Consider the following 15320-nt stretch of genomic DNA (forward strand, 5'->3'; position numbering starts at 1 on the left):
AGCAAAATGGAAAGAGCCTCCTCGGCAACGGGCCGCTTTATTAGCACCGACTCTCCAATAATGTTTAGTTAGCCGCATCGAAGTCATGGTGGTGCCCCACCATTCAAAGTGGCTCTCGCAAGCCTTCCCTTTCAAAAGGACTTCGTCGCGAATGCCCACGAACTGCGCAGCCCGTCTCTATATATATGTACGGAGTAACTGTAAGGAGGGATCGCGGTTGCAGAGATAGGTGTTTACACAAACATTCTTCTGCAGTGCCTGCTCGGAAAGGCGTGGCAGGCCTTGTATCTTGCAACTCGCCTCGAGTTGCAAGATAGCGCACACTTGCACGGAGTGAGTAAGAAAGCAATTAATGTCCGGAAATAAGCCCATATGGACCATCTGATGATTAAGCCCCGTCATCCCCCCTCAGCATATTCCGTACACACACCAATGCGCCCAAGCGCAAAACCCGTTGATACAGCTCCGTCATACCAGGGTGTCGTTAACAGTGAGTGCACTGCATGGACGGGCACCGCAGGTCCCAATGCATGCGTATGGCACTCCTGCCCGGTCCTTGCCCTTTTCAATACACTACTAGTCCTAGACAATGAACCAGTCCTAGACAATTAACTTCTTAGGCGCTGCCCGAAGCTTCTTCCTGCGCCCCGCTGCTGCCCTCCGAGCCCGTGCCATTCGCGGTCGGTTGGCTCGACGGCTCGGCGCTCTTAGACGCCATCAGCTGCCACGCGGGGATCGAGGCCTTGCCCGGAATCCCACTACTGAACGGCGAGGGACGAGAGCCGTTGAGGGGCGTGCTCTGCCCGGCCGGCTTCGGCTCCTCCTTGGCATCGGTGCTTGCGTTCTCCCCCGGCGCGGGCGTGGCCGCCGGGCTGCTCGGCGTCGCACTCCCGCTGGCCTGCGGTCGTAGGTAGTTGCTGATGGTGCTCGACGTCGCCGTCGGGTTCATACGCTGCGTGATGAGCGTCTTGAGGCTCTTGAGCTCTGCGTTGACCTCGCGCAGCCTAGTATCGGTCAGGTCCTTCTGGTTGTTGAGCCCCCGCGGAATCGAGTCCTTGAGGTTTTGCAAGTCGTCCCGCATCCGCTGAGCTTCGTCGTCGCGCCTCTTATTCGCCGACTTGAGCTCGCTGATGGTCGTCTCGAGTTCAGCAAGCGCCGTGTCCAACCTCTCGGTGCGCTCCTTCTCCGCAGCCTTGAGGGCCTCCGTGTCCTTGGCCAGTTGCTCAACGAGAGCGAATGCCTTCTCAAACTGTTCGTCGATCGACTTCTTGTCCTGCTCGAGCCGCTCCGGCGTGGGTGGGGCAATAAGGGGGTAGACATAGCGCTACCGCCGTGTTAGCGTATGCGGGCAAGGACTGCTGCTGTCTAGACTTCTCTTCTCACCTTCCCCAGACTATACAGTCCATACGACACCCCGCTCACCACCGTTGCCATGATGAACCAGTCTCTCCAGTCTCGGCGCGGAAGAGGCTGAGGAACGGGTTGTTGCCAGCCATACGGCGGATATTGTGGTGGATATTGGCCATAGTATTGGGGCGGTTGTGCAACGGCTGACGCTGGCTGGGGCTGTGGTGGGTACGCTTGCGCGGGAGCGGGAGTGCCCGCCCGCGCGAGCGCAGCGTTGATCTCGTCTTGGGTTAGGTTCTTGGCTTGAAGAAAGGCGACTTTCTTCTCGACCGGAGAGGAGGCGACGCTTGGGTCTTGTAGGACTGGGGAGAGTGTTAAGCCGCACCGCGTCCGGATCACAGGCCGAGCGACAAGAAACTCACATTTGGCCGCCGAGGCGACGAGGTCCTCGCGGATGGTCATTCTGAACGGATGATACGACGGTCTCCCTTGAATGGACTCCTATGGGACACAGAATGAAGATCGAGTCCTTGAAAAGTGAGTTGCGCGAACACGCGCCGGATGGTTGATGAAATCGGCCGGGAAATGGGATGGCGGATCACAAGCCGAGGTTCAGCTCCGGCGGCCGATGCCGCCCCCACAGAACAGACTCGGTGCGCCAAGCGGTCGACGAGCGCTGGGGAGTAAGTTAAGTATGCATCACGTGCTTTCGAGACGGGAGAGCCCGCCCACTGCAGACCGTGCCAAGACCCGCTTTGGCTTTGCATAGGTGGATCCCTGACGCGACCGGCTTGAGGAGACCCAACCAAAAGCCCCGCAGTTTGCTAACTTTGTTTACCTGGGCAACGGTGCCGTAACGTCGTAATTTCATCCATCTTTTCTTGTTACGGGCGACATCCCACCACCACCTTTGCTCGGACTTGCACGCCAGGCGTATTATTCGCGGCAAACACCGGTTGCTTATCTTCCAGAGCACTCCGCAGTTTTATCGTCGGCTCCGGCGCCGCTGCCCTGAGGTCCCTCGAATCCCTCGACGGGCGTGAGGAGAACTACCTCCAGCCCTCGGCAAGATGTCGCAGGACAATGGTCTTTGGAGCGTCCGAAGACCGAGGGAGGTGCGACACATCATGACCTTCGCCAAGCGTACATGAACGCGCCACAAGTAGGAACTAACCGCTTGCGCAGACCCTTGGTGGGCTCAACTACAACTCGGGCATCCCGCAACCTCCCTCGGCGATGAAGCGGGCGAGCACGATTGGGAGCGCCGGCCATGGCCGGTCCGTGTCTGGCTCGCGCCACTCGCTGGCCATGTCGCGGCCGAACCAGCCCATGTTTCAGCGATCCTCGTCCGGGACCAATCTAGCCGACATAGGCCTGTCGTCCGTCAAGCGCGCCTCCGTCGCCGGCTACAACCCAAACACCACAGCGTCGCTCAAGCCGTACCACACCCCCGGTCCCGCCGCCGACAATGACCGCCGTAGCAGCGTCTACCGCGCACGCCCGTCCGCAGTTGCCGGACCCATGAGCGGCCACCAGAGCTTCTTCCAGCAGGCGCCCCAAGCCGCCGGCGTGCCACGAGACCCGCGCCCGCTCAAGGACAGGTCGTACCAGAACCGGATCGGGCAGGAGCTGATCGACTACCTGGCCAAGAACAACTTTGAGATGGAGATGAACCATAAGCTGTCCGACAACTTCATAAAGTCGCCGACGCAAAAGGACTTCAACTACATGTTCCAGTGGCTCTACCGCCGCATCGACCCCGGTTACCGCTTCCAGAAGAACATTGACCAGGAGGTGCCGCCACTTCTGAAACAGTTACGGTACCCCTACGAGAGGTCCATCACCAAGAGCCAGATCGCGGCGGTGGGAGGTCAGAACTGGAGCACGTTCTTGGGGCTCCTGCACTGGATGATGCAGCTGGCCCAGATGCTGGAGCGCTATGCTCTCCGCGAGTACGACGATGCGTGCTTGGAAGCGGGGGTCGACGTCGCGGGCGACAACATCATCTTCGACTTCCTGACGAATGCGTACCAGGACTGGCTCAATATGGATGACGATGCCGGTGACGACGACGTCGAGAAGGCGCTGGCACCGCACGTCCAGGCGATGGCGCGCGACTTCGAGCGTGCCAACGCCAAGTACATCCAGGAGATGGAGATGCTCGAGGGCGAGAACGCGCGGCTGCTCAAGGAGATCGAGGAGCTCGAGAAGTCCACCCCCGACCCGGCCGTGCTCGACAACCATTTTAAGATCATGGAGGAGGACAAGGCCAAGTTCGAGGAGTACAACACGCTCGCCCTGCAGCGGTCGGAAAAGTACGAGGGCCGGATCCAGGTCCTGCAGGAAGAGCTCGACAAGCTGCAGGGCGAGCTGAAAGAGGCCGAGGACGAGCGGCGCCGGCTGAAGGAGGCTGTGGACGACCAGGGGATCAGCATGCAGGATATCGACCGCATGACTGCCGAGCGGGAGCGTCTCCAGAAGAGCATCGAGTCGGCGGAACAGCGGTTGGAGGACGTGAAGCGCAAGGTGACCGAGCGGGAGATGGAGGCCAGCCAGCGGCTAGACGACCTCGAGCGCGCCGTCGACCGCTACAACACGGTCGCCTACCAGATCGGCCTGATACCCTCCACGGCCGTGAACGCCAAGGGGCGCGACTACGAGCTCCAGGTGACGGTCAACGGAGGGTCCAACTTCACATCGTCCCAGCTCCAGGGCTCGTACGGCGCCGGCGACGGCGATCGGCTGCTCGCGGACCCGGTCACGGGATACCAGCCCGCGCACGTGCTCAACCTGGACCTCAGGGGGCAAGTTAAGAGCAGCTTCCTGGCGCTCCGCAAGGAGGTGTCGGAGCGGCGCAAGGCGGCCATCGACGCCATGATGGAGGACCACGACCTGCTGGACCGGGCCAAGGAGGCCATCGAGGACAAGCGCAACGAGGTCGAGGCGCTCGAGCACCGCGTGCGCGCCGCCGAGGAGGAGTACGAGAGGACCAAGGAGGTGACCACGGCCCAGAAGCTCGCGTCCGATGCCCAGATCGAAAAGATGGAGAAGGAGCTGGCCAAGATGAGGGCCCAGCTGACCGAGTCGGTCCAGCTCATGGAACAGAGGGAGATGAATACCAACATTGAGTGAGTAGACCTGGACCTGCGCCCCTCCCCCCCCCCCCCCCCACTGTTATTTTTTTTTTTTTTTTTTTTGCCAAATCTCTTGCTCCGGCAACAAAGACAGCCAGCTTGAGCTAACGCCGTTTCCTTTTTTTACCAAGGTATGAACAACTGACCCTCCGGGCCAACGCGCTTCGCGAGGAGCTCCACACCGAGACGATGCGCATGCTCAACGACGTTATCAAGTTCAAGATGCATATCCAGAAGAGCTTGGAGGAGTATGAGACTTTTGTGGCTGACGAGCTCGAAAAGGAGCTTGGAAGTGACGAAATGAGAGATGATACCCAGTCACTCGACATGTGAAACGCCTTTTCCTTTTCCTTTTTTTTTTTTCACCTCAAAGGTTGGGGTTTTTGTTTTCCGTTTGGATGTCATTGTTTTGCGGGCTGGGAGAAGAAGGCTTGTTAATGTTTTGCATGACGGGATTCGGTCCTCGGGCGGGGGGTGTTCTATATCAGCTGGCGCAGAGTGGTTGGGCGGGAACGGTAGTTTGTCTGGGATACAGAGAATGCGATTTCCAAAGCAATGTTGTTGGTCTTATGGAAATGCGGTCATGTTGTAACGGGCTGCTGGGTCAGGGATACACTCGTTGTTGCACTGTGAGACAAGCAGACCACGGCAACGGGTTTATGCGAAGTATTCATTGGGCATCTTTGCTCTGTTCTCCCTCCTCTTCCGGACGGCCGGCAAGAGCAGGCTTGTCCGACCTTCTCCCATAAACACCGAGGAAATTGCCTCGTCTATCCAAGTGCACCTCTTCCGCCTGGTAAGGATGTTGGTCCTTTTTTCCCCCCCTCCTTTTGTTCCCCGCAGATGACTTGGTTCAAGCTGTACTTGCCGCCAAACGACACATGCAACTTAGGTATTCTCAGCATCCGAGGACGAGTTCCCCGAGGAAACTCGTTCATTAGGGGGGCCCCAACCATAGCCACACCATAGCCACACACTATGCCACTGGCCGAGCGATGTTTGTGCTATTTGTTGCGGTGTTGTGTTCCGGTATCGGGAAGCGGTTGATATCACTCCCGAACCCTGTCTCACCAAGCAGGATCCTCTAACCTCCTGAACAGCGCCACGTACTTCTGCCCCTTATGCCTCTCCACCTTCTTCCCTTCCTCCGTCTCGGTCCTCATGATCCCGACGCAAGGGTCCGCCTCTTGCTCCTCCTCCCCGACACGCTCAAACGAGGGGTGGGCGTTAAAGTGCTGCACCATCCACTCGTGCAGGTCCAGCACGTCCGTGATCGTGTACACGATCCCGCCCGGCCGCAGGACGTAGGCGTACTCGGAGTTGAGCGTGGTGGAGACGATGCGCTGCTTGTGCTTGCGCGCCTTGAAGTGCGGGTCGGGAAAGCAGATGAAGACCTTGGTCAGCTGGCCCTTGCGGAAGAAGTTGGGCAGGAACTTCATCGTGTTGGCGCGCAGTACGCCCACGTTGCGGTACAGCCGCGAGTCCGGGTTCTGCGCGCGCAGGGCCTTGATGCGGTCCTCGACGAACTGCGTGACCGACACGCGGATCTCGAGCCCCAAGATGAGGGTGTCGGGCATGAGGGGGGCGAGCGCGACCAGCAGGCCGCCAAAGCCGCAGCCTATGTCGGCGACCTCGACGTCCTTGGATATCCTCTTGGGTTTGAGCGGTGCGGAGTCATTATTGTCTGACGGAGTCTCAGGGGCGGCTGGTGATTGCTGATCCTGGGGCTCGTCGACGACGTAGTCTGGATAGAGCGATGACCAGTCCATCTGGTCAGGATGTGGGGGGCTACGTCCTAGTCAGCGATCGACACCTCGGCGCAACTCCCCGATGCAGCCTTGCCCGGCTTACTATATCAATCGGTGGTCCGAGAAGGGGTTGGCGTGCGCCCTTTGACGATAAAACTTTTTCCTGGGCAGCTCTGAGATTCCCTCTTCTCTCATGGCCGCGCGGTATGCCTCGCGTTTTTGCCGCCTGTCTTTTTTAATCTTATCACCACCCATTTTTTTATATTCTGGGAGCCCGTTCCTGTATGAGATTCTAGTGTCTAGAGGCTTGGTATCTGTGTGCGGCGTTGATACTTGCTGGATCCAAAGCTCGATGTTAGTGTATGTCTGTATTCCATACAGGAAGGTATGAGAATGTGAAAGAGTTGCAGCGTAAAGAAAATAGGACATCCCACGCTGGACCCACTGAATTTGAGCTTGCTCGTGCAGTGCAGCGTGGGGCTGCCGATCCCTGCCGGTGCGCTTTCGACAACTTTTGGGGAATACCCCACGATCCACGTCCAATTGCGCCCTGCATCTTTTTGTTCTTTTGCAACCTACATTTGCATTGACTCTCCCTTCTTATCGTACAACAACCTAATACAACACAATGGCCGCCGCTTCCGCCCGGCAGGTGAACATCGCCGTCATTGGTAGGCCCCTATCCCCCCGAAACTGTCCCACGTGTCCGACCTCTCCAAGCTAAACAAGCGTCCCAGGCGCTGGCGGGGTCGGAAAGTGCTTCCTTTCCCAGCTCGAGCAGCTCGCCGCTCGCCGCCCCAACCCCAAGCTCGTGCTCACCTACATCTGCACGAGCAAGAAAGCTCTCTACAGCACCGACCATGTGGCCATCCCCATCAACACCGCCGTCTCCACCCTCTCCTCGTCCGACCAGACCCCGCTCCCGCTCCCCAAGCTGGTCGACTTCCTGGGCACTTCGGGCTCCAAGACGGTGCTGGTCGACAACACCAGCTCGCAAGAGGTCGCAGAGGCGTATCCGCTCTTCCTCAGCCGCGGCATCAGCGTCGTGACGCCCAACAAGAAGGCCTTCTCGAGCAGCTACAAGCTGTGGCAGGACATCTTCAGCGCGGCCGAGCAGTCGGGCGCCAAGGTCTACCACGAGTCGTCGGTCGGAGCCGGCCTGCCCGTCATCTCGACGCTCAAGGACCTGGTGGACACGGGCGACGAGGTGACCAAGATCGAGGGCGTCTTCAGCGGCACCATGTCGTTCCTCTTCAACTCCTTCGCCCCGACCTCGGGCGCCGGCGGGAAGTGGTCCGCCGAGGTGAAGAAGGCCAAGGAGCTTGGCTACACGGAGCCGGACCCGCGTGACGACCTGAACGGGCTGGACGTCGCACGTAAGCTGACCATTCTCGCGCGGTTGGCGGGCCTGCCGGTCGAGTCTCCCACCTCCTTCCCGGTTCAGAGCCTGATTCCCAGGGAGCTCGAGTCGGTCGCCACTGGCGATGAGTTCCTCGAGAAGCTGCCGGCGTTTGACGCGCAGATGGAGGAGACAAAGGCCGAGGCGGAGAAGGAAGGAAAGGTGGTGCGGTTCGTCGGCAGCATTGACATGGCCACGAAGCAGGTCAAGGTCGGGCTGGAGAAGTTTGACCTTTCACATCCCATTGCAGCGCTGAAGGGCAGCGATAACATTATTAGCTTCTACACTAAGCGGTATGGAAGCAACCCTCTCATCGTCCAAGGCGCTGGTGCCGGCGGTGATGTAACGGCGATGGGCGTTACAAGCGACCTCCTGAAGGTGCTGTCCCAGATTGCTTAGCCAGATGCACAATTCGCTGGGCTCGCAACCATAATATATTGAGCTCCGTGAGGTTGAACTCGGGCTTCAAACGCTTATTCATCGAGTGTGTCTGGAGACCCCGTCATGTTTCGAAACGCAGCAGTCACTGCTCCGGCATTATGTTATGGCGTTGTTCATTCGTTTCCGTCGACCCGAGTGATTCGCCCGGGGGGGGAGTGATCATTGGTGGTCTTGTGGGTTCTGTATTGGCCGCCCGGGTGCGTCGTGCGCGTCCGAGACGCCAGTTTGCACCAGCGAGTCTCCAGAACCAGAGAATTATGTCGTAGATAACGAGTAACAGTATGGGTGCAATCGGGATCATGGCGAGTGTGATCTGGCCCAGAAGTTCCAGTAATTAGCGGCGGCGGTGGGCAGTTGGGCTGTCCATTTCAACTCACAAAGAAGCCGGATATCACACTGATTATGTACTGGTATTCCTGGGGGACAAGTCTCAACTCGTTAAGCCAGGCATACCAACTAGCGGCGGGGTCGGCCATCTTGTACTGCACTCGTGAACGAGGAGAGGGCGACAGTGTTGAGCTTAGCAGCCCGTGAGCACGGAGGCTGGTCCTGGATATATATGGAAGTTGCAGAGCTGCCGGTTACGTGTACGTGATAAGCAATGGTGTCGTAGGGGACAGCGAGCGTGTTAGAGATTGGACCGTCGAAATCGAAGCATCGGGCTCAGCCGGCTCAGCTAGCTGTTCGTCGAGGGCGGTGTTGCATATTCTCCAATCGAACAAGCCGAACTTCCATCAAGGGCGAGTTTTAATGAAGGTCTGGAATTGGATGGCGGTTTCCGCAATGTGGCAGGTCAAAGAGAGTGGGCAATGCGCGGTAAGTCGGCGGAAACCAGGTATTGGGGTTTGAAGTCTCAGGTGCGTTTGTTGATAATGACTAGCAGAGGATGCGCGCACACTGGCAGCTGCGATCTGGCGTGTACTGTACCAACGGAATCACGTTACATGAATACAGGTAGAAGATAACGGGGGTCTATGCTTCAGAGCTAGAGGTACGAAGTACGGAGCACCTGGTAATTAGTTACACTAGTGTTACGGTAGTGTAGTGGCAGGGATGCCTCAGAAGCTGCAGCCGCGTCCTGCAACACCGGAAGCTCCCCACTTTGTTAAAGTGCAGGGTTCCCCACAGATACAGGCCGTGGCCGCAAAGATACATACATGAGCTGTAGCATCTGAAGCAAACCGCCGAATAAAAAAAAAAAAAAGAGGTTGAACTAGCTGCCTCTACATAAGCAGGAGAACCGACTTTTACGCACTTGACGGGCACGCCGCCTAGGGGGCCAGCATACCGCCAAAATATCATCGATTAGGATGCCACAAGATCCTAATTTGTACGGACAACGGCCCCCCAAGAGGCAGAAGAAGGAGATGGCTATCTCGGGATCTGTGGCCTTTGCCTCGCAACTGAGCTCGCTGCTTGCCGAATCCTCGACGAATAGTGCGACTAGTTCTTCTTCTCCAACAGCCGTCAGTGGCCGAACCCGTCCGTCGAAGCTGAAGACAGACGACCTGTCCAAGACCAAAGTGAAGCGCAAAGAAGGGCCCGACGGCGAATCGAAGCCCAGCAGCAAACTCACCCTCAAGTCATCCTCCGGCACCGAAGAGACCAAAGCCGAGCGCGATTTCATCCGCCGCAAGATGGAGTCCAAAGCGCGGCTGTATGCCGCCATGCAACGGGGCGACTACATCGGGCGCGAGTTCGGCCTCGTCGACTTTGACCGCAAGTGGGCCGAGACCCAAGCGAACAAGGAGACCGCCGGCTCTCCTTCCTCGGATTCGGACTCGGAGGATGATGATGAGGAGGAGGAAGCCGGCAACGGCGACGACGTCGACACCACACTGCACGAGTACACAGACGAGTTCGGCCGCGTCCGCTACCTGACGCGCTCCCAGATCCTCCGGCTGCAGCGCAGCACCGCCTCGACCGCCGAGCTCGAGAACATGTCGGCCCGGCCGAAGGCGCCCGAGACGCTCATCTACGGCGACGCGGTCCAGACGGAGGCCTTCGCGGCCCGCGACGGCGCCGAGGCGATGGAGGCCCTCGCGCGGAAGCGCGACCGGAGCCCCACGCCGCCCGAGGCGACGCACTACGACGCCGACCGGGAGATTCGCACCAAGGGGGTCGGCTTCTACAAGTTCAGCAAGGAGGAGGAAAAGCGGCAGGAGGAGATGAGAGCGCTCGAGGAGGAGAGGGCACGGACGGAGGCCCTGCGGAGGGAGAGAGAGGAGAAGGCAAGGAAGAGGAAACAGGAGATTGAGGAGCGGAGGAAGGAGATCCTGGAGAGGAAGACCAAGAAGCTGGCAGATAGTTTCTTGGAGGGGTTGGAGAAGGACTTGGTGGGGGGTTGATCAAGCTTTCTTCCTGTTTCGGATACTGAAGAGCAGACCCACGAGAATATACCTCCAAATGGGAAGGAGGGGGTTGTAGCTTAGAGACTGAATCCGCTTAAGCTTAACCCTTTTGGCGGCAGATGTCTCTGTTCAAGGGGGTCTGACCTGACCCTGGGGCGGGTTGAGTTTTCCTGGGCATGCAGCGTGCCGGACATACGCTCTCTCAGGGAGAGAGTTAATTTGAACAAAGAGAAAAGGACAGAAAGCAAGAATTGGATGGAAAACGGGGTTGAAGTCGGGCTTCAAACGCTTCTTCAGACATGAGAGGCTATTTGCCCATCTATCCTCAAGGAGAGCTTGACGTGCACAAATATTCCAGTGGAAGGGGGGGGTTAATACACCCGGCTCATTAATCATAGGTAATGGACCATTGCTTAATACACAACATCCTCCGCTCAAGGACAACGGCCCCGGGGGAAGGGAGAGGGGGGAGGTGTGATGCGTATGATGATCAAGACAGACAGACAATCTCTAACTACAAAGTGTTATCAACGATCTTGGTGGGTTAAAAACGATACCAAGGGCCTCCGCACAATAACGCCTTATCGCAACGCCGGAACGCCAGTCAGCCAGCCACTCCCGGCTCCATCCTCCCCATTCAAAATCCGCGCTTGTTTGACATGAATCTGGAATCAGGTTCTTAATGCTTCGCATGCTTCGCATGGGACACAGCGGCATTGCTGCTTGTGCCGCCATTGCCACTGGTACTGCCACCTCGCACTGGCAAGCCGGCAATTTGCTTGGCAGCGGAAGGGGCGCTCTTCGCCCTGGGAGGACTATTGTCACCCAGAGAAGTGGCGTGGTGGCCAGGGAGATGTGCCGCACCATTGCCTCCCGGGGTCGTGCGCGCGGTGGTGTTGCCTGCAGCTTTCTTGCTAGGGGCAGAGGCAGTAGGAGGGGTAGTGGGCCTCAATGGTAGGTTGGTGGTTGGACGAGGAGGACTGGCACTCGTGTCTTTGTTGGTTGTTCTCCGCGCGGATGTAGGGGCTTCTGAACGGGCAGGGCTGTTGTTACTGCTGACAGCGCCGGATGTCTTCTGCGTCGGTGTCCCCGTCGGCGTTGGGGCATTGGCCACTGCGGGATGGGTAACGACTGGTGTACTTGCAGGCTTCGACTTCGAGGCGGCGCTGGAGTTGGAGCCTGTGCCTGTACGAAGAGGCGTTGCCGGGCGACCCGGTTCTCCGGTCGTTGACTGCTTGCGGCGCACCTTGGGCTCACGGAGCGGGATACAACACATCCAACGGAGTAGTAGGTATATCTCCTCTCTTTTGAATGAATTCGAGACAATGTTGATCAGGCGTGATTGGCGGATAGTGATGGGGTTGCGCTCGCCATTCCAGCACATCTGGGTGATGCGAACCGTCTCGTTGTGGTAGAAGGAGAGTAAAAGGACCTGTCCGGTGGTTAAGAAAGGCTGTTCAAGTGAACCATTGCTGAATTGAACATACCGGAATAGGGCTGTACGTATCGTGTGTAACGGTAATCCGCCTTCTTATCATGGAGACTCCAGCAGTGATCTCGCTGCGAAGTGCGTGATCTGGATTGAGCTTGTGCGAGATGTTGTCGGCTATGGGGCACAGGATATGGTTCACTTCTCGGGTTTTTTTGACGACCATGACCGAAGGGCAGGACCATTGAGGCAACGGCTCAATAGGACGCTCGCCATGTTTTCTGAGGTGGATATCGCTAGCAGAATATTCCGGAAGGTGAACACCCTGGTCGGCACTGATGGACTGACTAAGTATACATACTGCGCAGCTTGTGAGGGGAATGAGGCCGTAAGGAGACAGCCCAACGGAACAAAGCACTTACCTAATTATAGACCATTTCGGTGCGTCATTGGGGTAGAGTTTGTCCATGAGCATACCATACTGCGTGAGATATGTGAGCGAATGAATGACATGGAGGGCGCATGACAGCCGATCAAAGTGTTCCTTTTCGTCGGGACAGTGATCCCAGTCATCACCTTCGTCGTCTATAAGATCGTTGATGGCGCTCCGCCAAGCGGGAATGTCAGGGAAAGGCTTGAAGAAAACAGGGGAGGAGTCCGTTGCGTCTGGATCGTCGATGTCAAGCCGGGGCTCCGTATCGATGCCCATTTCCTTTAGAGTCCTGATGGAAAAGGTCGTAGTTTCCACGGGAAGCTCCATCAGCTTTTTCTCAAGCGCCACGAGTTTCCAAAACTCTGGAGATGTCGGGTACGAGCGAGACGCCATTGTGAGGTGGTGGTGAAGCTGCTTAAGCTCAAAATGGGCAGGTGATCTGGTCGAAGTTAAGTTGATTGACTGGTGGTCGGGGAAGCCAAAGTGGGCGCGGAATAAATACACGCTGAAAATCTGGTGTTGTAAGAAGGCACAACACGGTCACGTCTGCATTGACGTGTTATGATTAAGTGACGAAACGGCCTGTGCCGTGCATGTGCCGTACATGTGCCGTAAGGTAACGGGCACTATCTGATGTTGGTGCTTGTAATGCTCCGGATCCGTTTCGCGACGCGCCGCAGCCACCTCGGCCTGCCAACCCTTGGCGGGTGGCCGTCTCGTCCCACAGCAAATTAGAAACGGTTACAACCCCACATGGTCAAGGGTGGTGCGCCATAACACAACCATTACCGAGTACACTACGGAATACATATAGTGAGTACCATATGAATCAACTACAATATATAGATATTGTATAACAATCCTAACGTGGATAAATAGAGACCGTACTGTTTAGTATTATGTGTTGGTCTGAGGATTGTCTATGAAACGCGAGAAACCGAAGTCCACAAGAGAGCCGTCTCCTAACCAACAAGGCCATCCATAGACTCCGCACATGTGAGGTGCGAACCAACACGCCGAGTCCTAATGCAAGGGGGCGGTTGAAGCCATTTGCGGCCGTACGGAGCGACCTGCTTTACCGCAGAGACTCAAACAAAACGCCGGTTTCATGAGGTTGCAGAGATGCTCTTGTCGTGGTTTTGATGTGGGCAAGACGTGCAAGCCCCAGCTCAGCAGCCGGCCAGTCGACCCTGCCCGGCCACCCTAATTTTAGAAGAGGAGTTATGAAAGTCATCTTTTGGAGGCGTTGCAAACAACCACTGCATGAGCGCCTTCCTCAATGCGTCTGATTGTATAAAAGCTGGATCTTGGTACTCTTGGAGGCAGGACCGAAGTCAGGCAGCCACGCCTCCTTTAACTAGCAGCCAACGCGCTTAATTCACGATACCACACTACCGTCCCACAACAACCTCGGAAAACAGCACCTTATCGTCATCAGGCGCACCTCGAATCTCCAACATGGCGAACCCAGCCCGTCCTGCGGAGTGGAAAAAGGCCGTAGCAGACGTTCTGCCTCACGTCAATCCCGACTCCTTGTCAATATCCGATCTGCCAAGCACGGAGTCGGCCTCTGAACTGACCTTCGCTCATTTCTTGTGTCTCAGGATTCTGTGGAAAACGTATACGAGCAAACGGTTCAAGCTCGATGAATATGTCGATCAGGTTTCCGCAGCAAAGGCGGCTCAGCGCCTTGAAACGCCCAAGTCCAAAGCCTTTTTCGACAGTGTTCAACAAATGGACACGGGTTATCCCGAGGATTCCATCTTTTCACTAGTCCGTCTGTACTTGGATATGGTGTACAAACTAGACGCGACGATGGATATCTCCTCCTTGAAGGTCGTGTTGACCCCTCAGCCCGTGCGTTTCGGACGCCACCGCGAATGGATCCCCGAGTCCCCCTTAGCCCGGAAAGGCTCGCCATCGAGAATGGATCTTGACTTCGATTACTCTCCGCCAGACGAGCCTTCCCCAGTTCAAGCACGCCTAGCTGAAGAAGCACGCCTAGCTGAAGAGCTTGCTGCCCACCCTGGGGCGTCCACTCCCCCCACTAGGGCTGAGTCGCCCCTCTCTGACACGTCGGCACACCCGGACGGCTCGTCACCAGCCCGTCCGTCGGAGTTTTCACCAACGGAAGACGAGATAATTGTCAATATGGCGCTCCTTCTCCTCCTCAACTCGCTAACTGAGCCCGAGGAGGCCCTGAGGGCGCGAGGCTATCGCTGGATACCTAATCGCGAGCTTCTCAGGATTCTCAAGTCATTGCCTGCTGGAAACGCCACGACGACGGCCTCCGGCAGGAATACGGCTAAGTATCTCGAGGCTCGGACCGATGGCTGTCTCAGGCACACGGAGCACCAGCTTGCGGCTGCACTGATAGAGGTCAAGCCCTGTGCTCGGAGCAAGAAACTCGGGCGGATTCAATGGCAAGAAGGAGCTCAGATGGCCGCCTACATCTACAAGTTGCTGTACCTGGAGAAACCGCCCAGTTCGGATTTTGGCCTCCTTCGTTGTAGCAAGGCTGGAGTGAAACGGTATGTCTATGCCCCAAACCTGACGCACTAATCGGTTTCAATTTGAAGTCCTCTACATAGACAATGTACTAAGCCTTTTCTGGTGTCACTCAGGAGATTGCTCGTTTCCCAGGACCATGGGGAAATTTACATCACCATTGCAGAGTACGACAGCACGTACGAGCGATTCCTCGGACTTCACCACTCCGCCAACCCCTCAGGCAAGATCTCCGATACAAGCTTCCTCAAAATGCATTGCTACGGACCATGGAACACAAAGTCGAAGAACGACTTGAGGCACGTTTGCCTCATCCTCATGGCATTGTCGTTCTATTTGGCCAAGTGACCAAGAAGATCCATCATCCATCCAACTCCTCCATGAGTTTAGGACAACATACGGGGGTCAAGGCGTTCCGGAGCACTGTCTATGTTAGTTCGTGAACCATAAACAGGCAGAGGAAACAAGTGCATGGAAAGTAACTTGATCAGGGTTAAAGCCGTGTCACCGGCAGTCTCATCAAGGCATAA

At 56.9% G+C, this 15320-nt stretch overlaps 8 protein-coding genes across 8 annotated transcripts; 4 read left to right on the forward strand and 4 right to left on the reverse strand.

Moving 5' to 3' along the window:
• Window positions 1-155: 155 nt before the first annotated feature.
• P884DRAFT_263489 (peroxisomal membrane anchor protein conserved region-domain-containing protein) lies at window positions 156-1976 on the reverse strand. Its single transcript, XM_069441764.1, has 3 exons — window positions 1770-1976; window positions 1384-1709; window positions 156-1324 (listed from the first exon to the last, which is right to left on the reverse strand). Exons 1-3 carry the CDS (start codon window positions 1807-1809, stop codon window positions 617-619), a joined length of 1074 nt encoding a protein of 357 aa, XP_069294670.1. The 5' UTR covers window positions 1810-1976; the 3' UTR covers window positions 156-616.
• Window positions 1977-2676: 700 nt separating this feature from the next.
• On the forward strand, window positions 2677-4814 carry P884DRAFT_208700 (HEC/Ndc80p family-domain-containing protein; the record flags this gene model as incomplete). The annotated part of the gene is made up of 2 exons (XM_069438893.1): window positions 2677-4475; window positions 4613-4814. 2 exons carry the CDS (start codon window positions 2677-2679, stop codon window positions 4812-4814), a joined length of 2001 nt encoding a protein of 666 aa, XP_069294671.1.
• Window positions 4815-5142: 328 nt separating this feature from the next.
• P884DRAFT_287196 (putative methyltransferase-domain-containing protein) lies at window positions 5143-6601 on the reverse strand. Its single transcript, XM_069443863.1, has 2 exons — window positions 6333-6601; window positions 5143-6269 (listed from the first exon to the last, which is right to left on the reverse strand). Exons 1-2 carry the CDS (start codon window positions 6482-6484, stop codon window positions 5549-5551), a joined length of 873 nt encoding a protein of 290 aa, XP_069294672.1. The 5' UTR covers window positions 6485-6601; the 3' UTR covers window positions 5143-5548.
• Window positions 6602-6644: 43 nt separating this feature from the next.
• Window positions 6645-8029, forward strand: P884DRAFT_331942 (homoserine dehydrogenase-domain-containing protein; the record flags this gene model as incomplete). The annotated part of the gene is made up of 2 exons (XM_069445754.1): window positions 6645-6900; window positions 6967-8029. Exons 1-2 carry the CDS (start codon window positions 6858-6860, stop codon window positions 8025-8027), a joined length of 1104 nt encoding a protein of 367 aa, XP_069294673.1. The 5' UTR covers window positions 6645-6857.
• Window positions 8030-8089: 60 nt separating this feature from the next.
• Window positions 8090-8711, reverse strand: P884DRAFT_68240 (uncharacterized protein). The gene is made up of 2 exons (XM_069446021.1): window positions 8447-8711; window positions 8090-8382 (listed from the first exon to the last, which is right to left on the reverse strand). Exons 1-2 carry the CDS (start codon window positions 8543-8545, stop codon window positions 8152-8154), a joined length of 330 nt encoding a protein of 109 aa, XP_069294674.1. The 5' UTR covers window positions 8546-8711; the 3' UTR covers window positions 8090-8151.
• A 548-nt stretch (window positions 8712-9259) lies between these two features.
• On the forward strand, window positions 9260-10800 carry P884DRAFT_287198 (uncharacterized protein). The gene has a single exon (XM_069443864.1). The coding sequence runs from the start codon at window positions 9380-9382 to the stop codon at window positions 10415-10417; it is 1038 nt and encodes a 345-aa protein (XP_069294675.1). The 5' UTR covers window positions 9260-9379; the 3' UTR covers window positions 10418-10800.
• A 299-nt stretch (window positions 10801-11099) lies between these two features.
• Window positions 11100-12075, reverse strand: P884DRAFT_280032 (uncharacterized protein; the record flags this gene model as incomplete). Its single annotated transcript, XM_069443387.1, has 2 exons — window positions 11100-11852; window positions 11908-12075. 2 exons carry the CDS (start codon window positions 12073-12075, stop codon window positions 11100-11102), a joined length of 921 nt encoding a protein of 306 aa, XP_069294676.1.
• Window positions 12076-13740: 1665 nt separating this feature from the next.
• On the forward strand, window positions 13741-15138 carry P884DRAFT_272221 (uncharacterized protein; the record flags this gene model as incomplete). The annotated part of the gene is made up of 2 exons (XM_069442504.1): window positions 13741-14813; window positions 14907-15138. The coding sequence occupies 2 exons, from the start codon at window positions 13741-13743 to the stop codon at window positions 15136-15138; spliced, it is 1305 nt and encodes a 434-aa protein (XP_069294677.1).
• Window positions 15139-15320: the final 182 nt, after the last annotated feature.

Source organism: Thermothelomyces heterothallicus (assembly GCF_042370625.1).
Source record: "Thermothelomyces heterothallicus CBS 202.75 unplaced genomic scaffold P884_scaffold_26, whole genome shotgun sequence".
NCBI lineage: Eukaryota > Fungi > Ascomycota > Sordariomycetes > Sordariales > Chaetomiaceae > Thermothelomyces > Thermothelomyces heterothallicus.

Excerpts from the sequence above, each read along its gene's own strand:
- P884DRAFT_263489 (XM_069441764.1), bottom strand. The coding sequence starts at position 1,809 with ATGACCATCCGCGAGGACCTCGTCGCCTCGGCGGCCAAAT. Across the intron at positions 1,710-1,769 it reads CGTCGCCTCGGCGGCCAAAT|TCCTACAAGACCCAAGCGTC; the intron begins GTGAGTTTCTTG and ends CACTCTCCCCAG. Across the intron at positions 1,325-1,383 it reads GACTGTATAGTCTGGGGAAG|CGCTATGTCTACCCCCTTAT; the intron begins GTGAGAAGAGAA and ends ACACGGCGGTAG.
- P884DRAFT_287196 (XM_069443863.1), bottom strand. The coding sequence starts at position 6,484 with ATGGGTGGTGATAAGATTAAAAAAGACAGGCGGCAAAAACGCGAGGCA. Across the intron at positions 6,270-6,332 it reads TCGGACCACCGATTGATATA|CCCCCCACATCCTGACCAGA; the intron begins GTAAGCCGGGCA and ends ACTAGGACGTAG.
- P884DRAFT_68240 (XM_069446021.1), bottom strand. The coding sequence starts at position 8,545 with ATGGCCGACCCCGCCGCTAGTTGGTATGCCTGGCTTAACGAGTTGAGA. Across the intron at positions 8,383-8,446 it reads GTGTGATATCCGGCTTCTTT|ATCACACTCGCCATGATCCC; the intron begins GTGAGTTGAAAT and ends CTTCTGGGCCAG.
- P884DRAFT_287198 (XM_069443864.1), top strand. The coding sequence starts at position 9,380 with ATGCCACAAGATCCTAATTTGTACGGACAACGGCCCCCCAAGAGGCAG.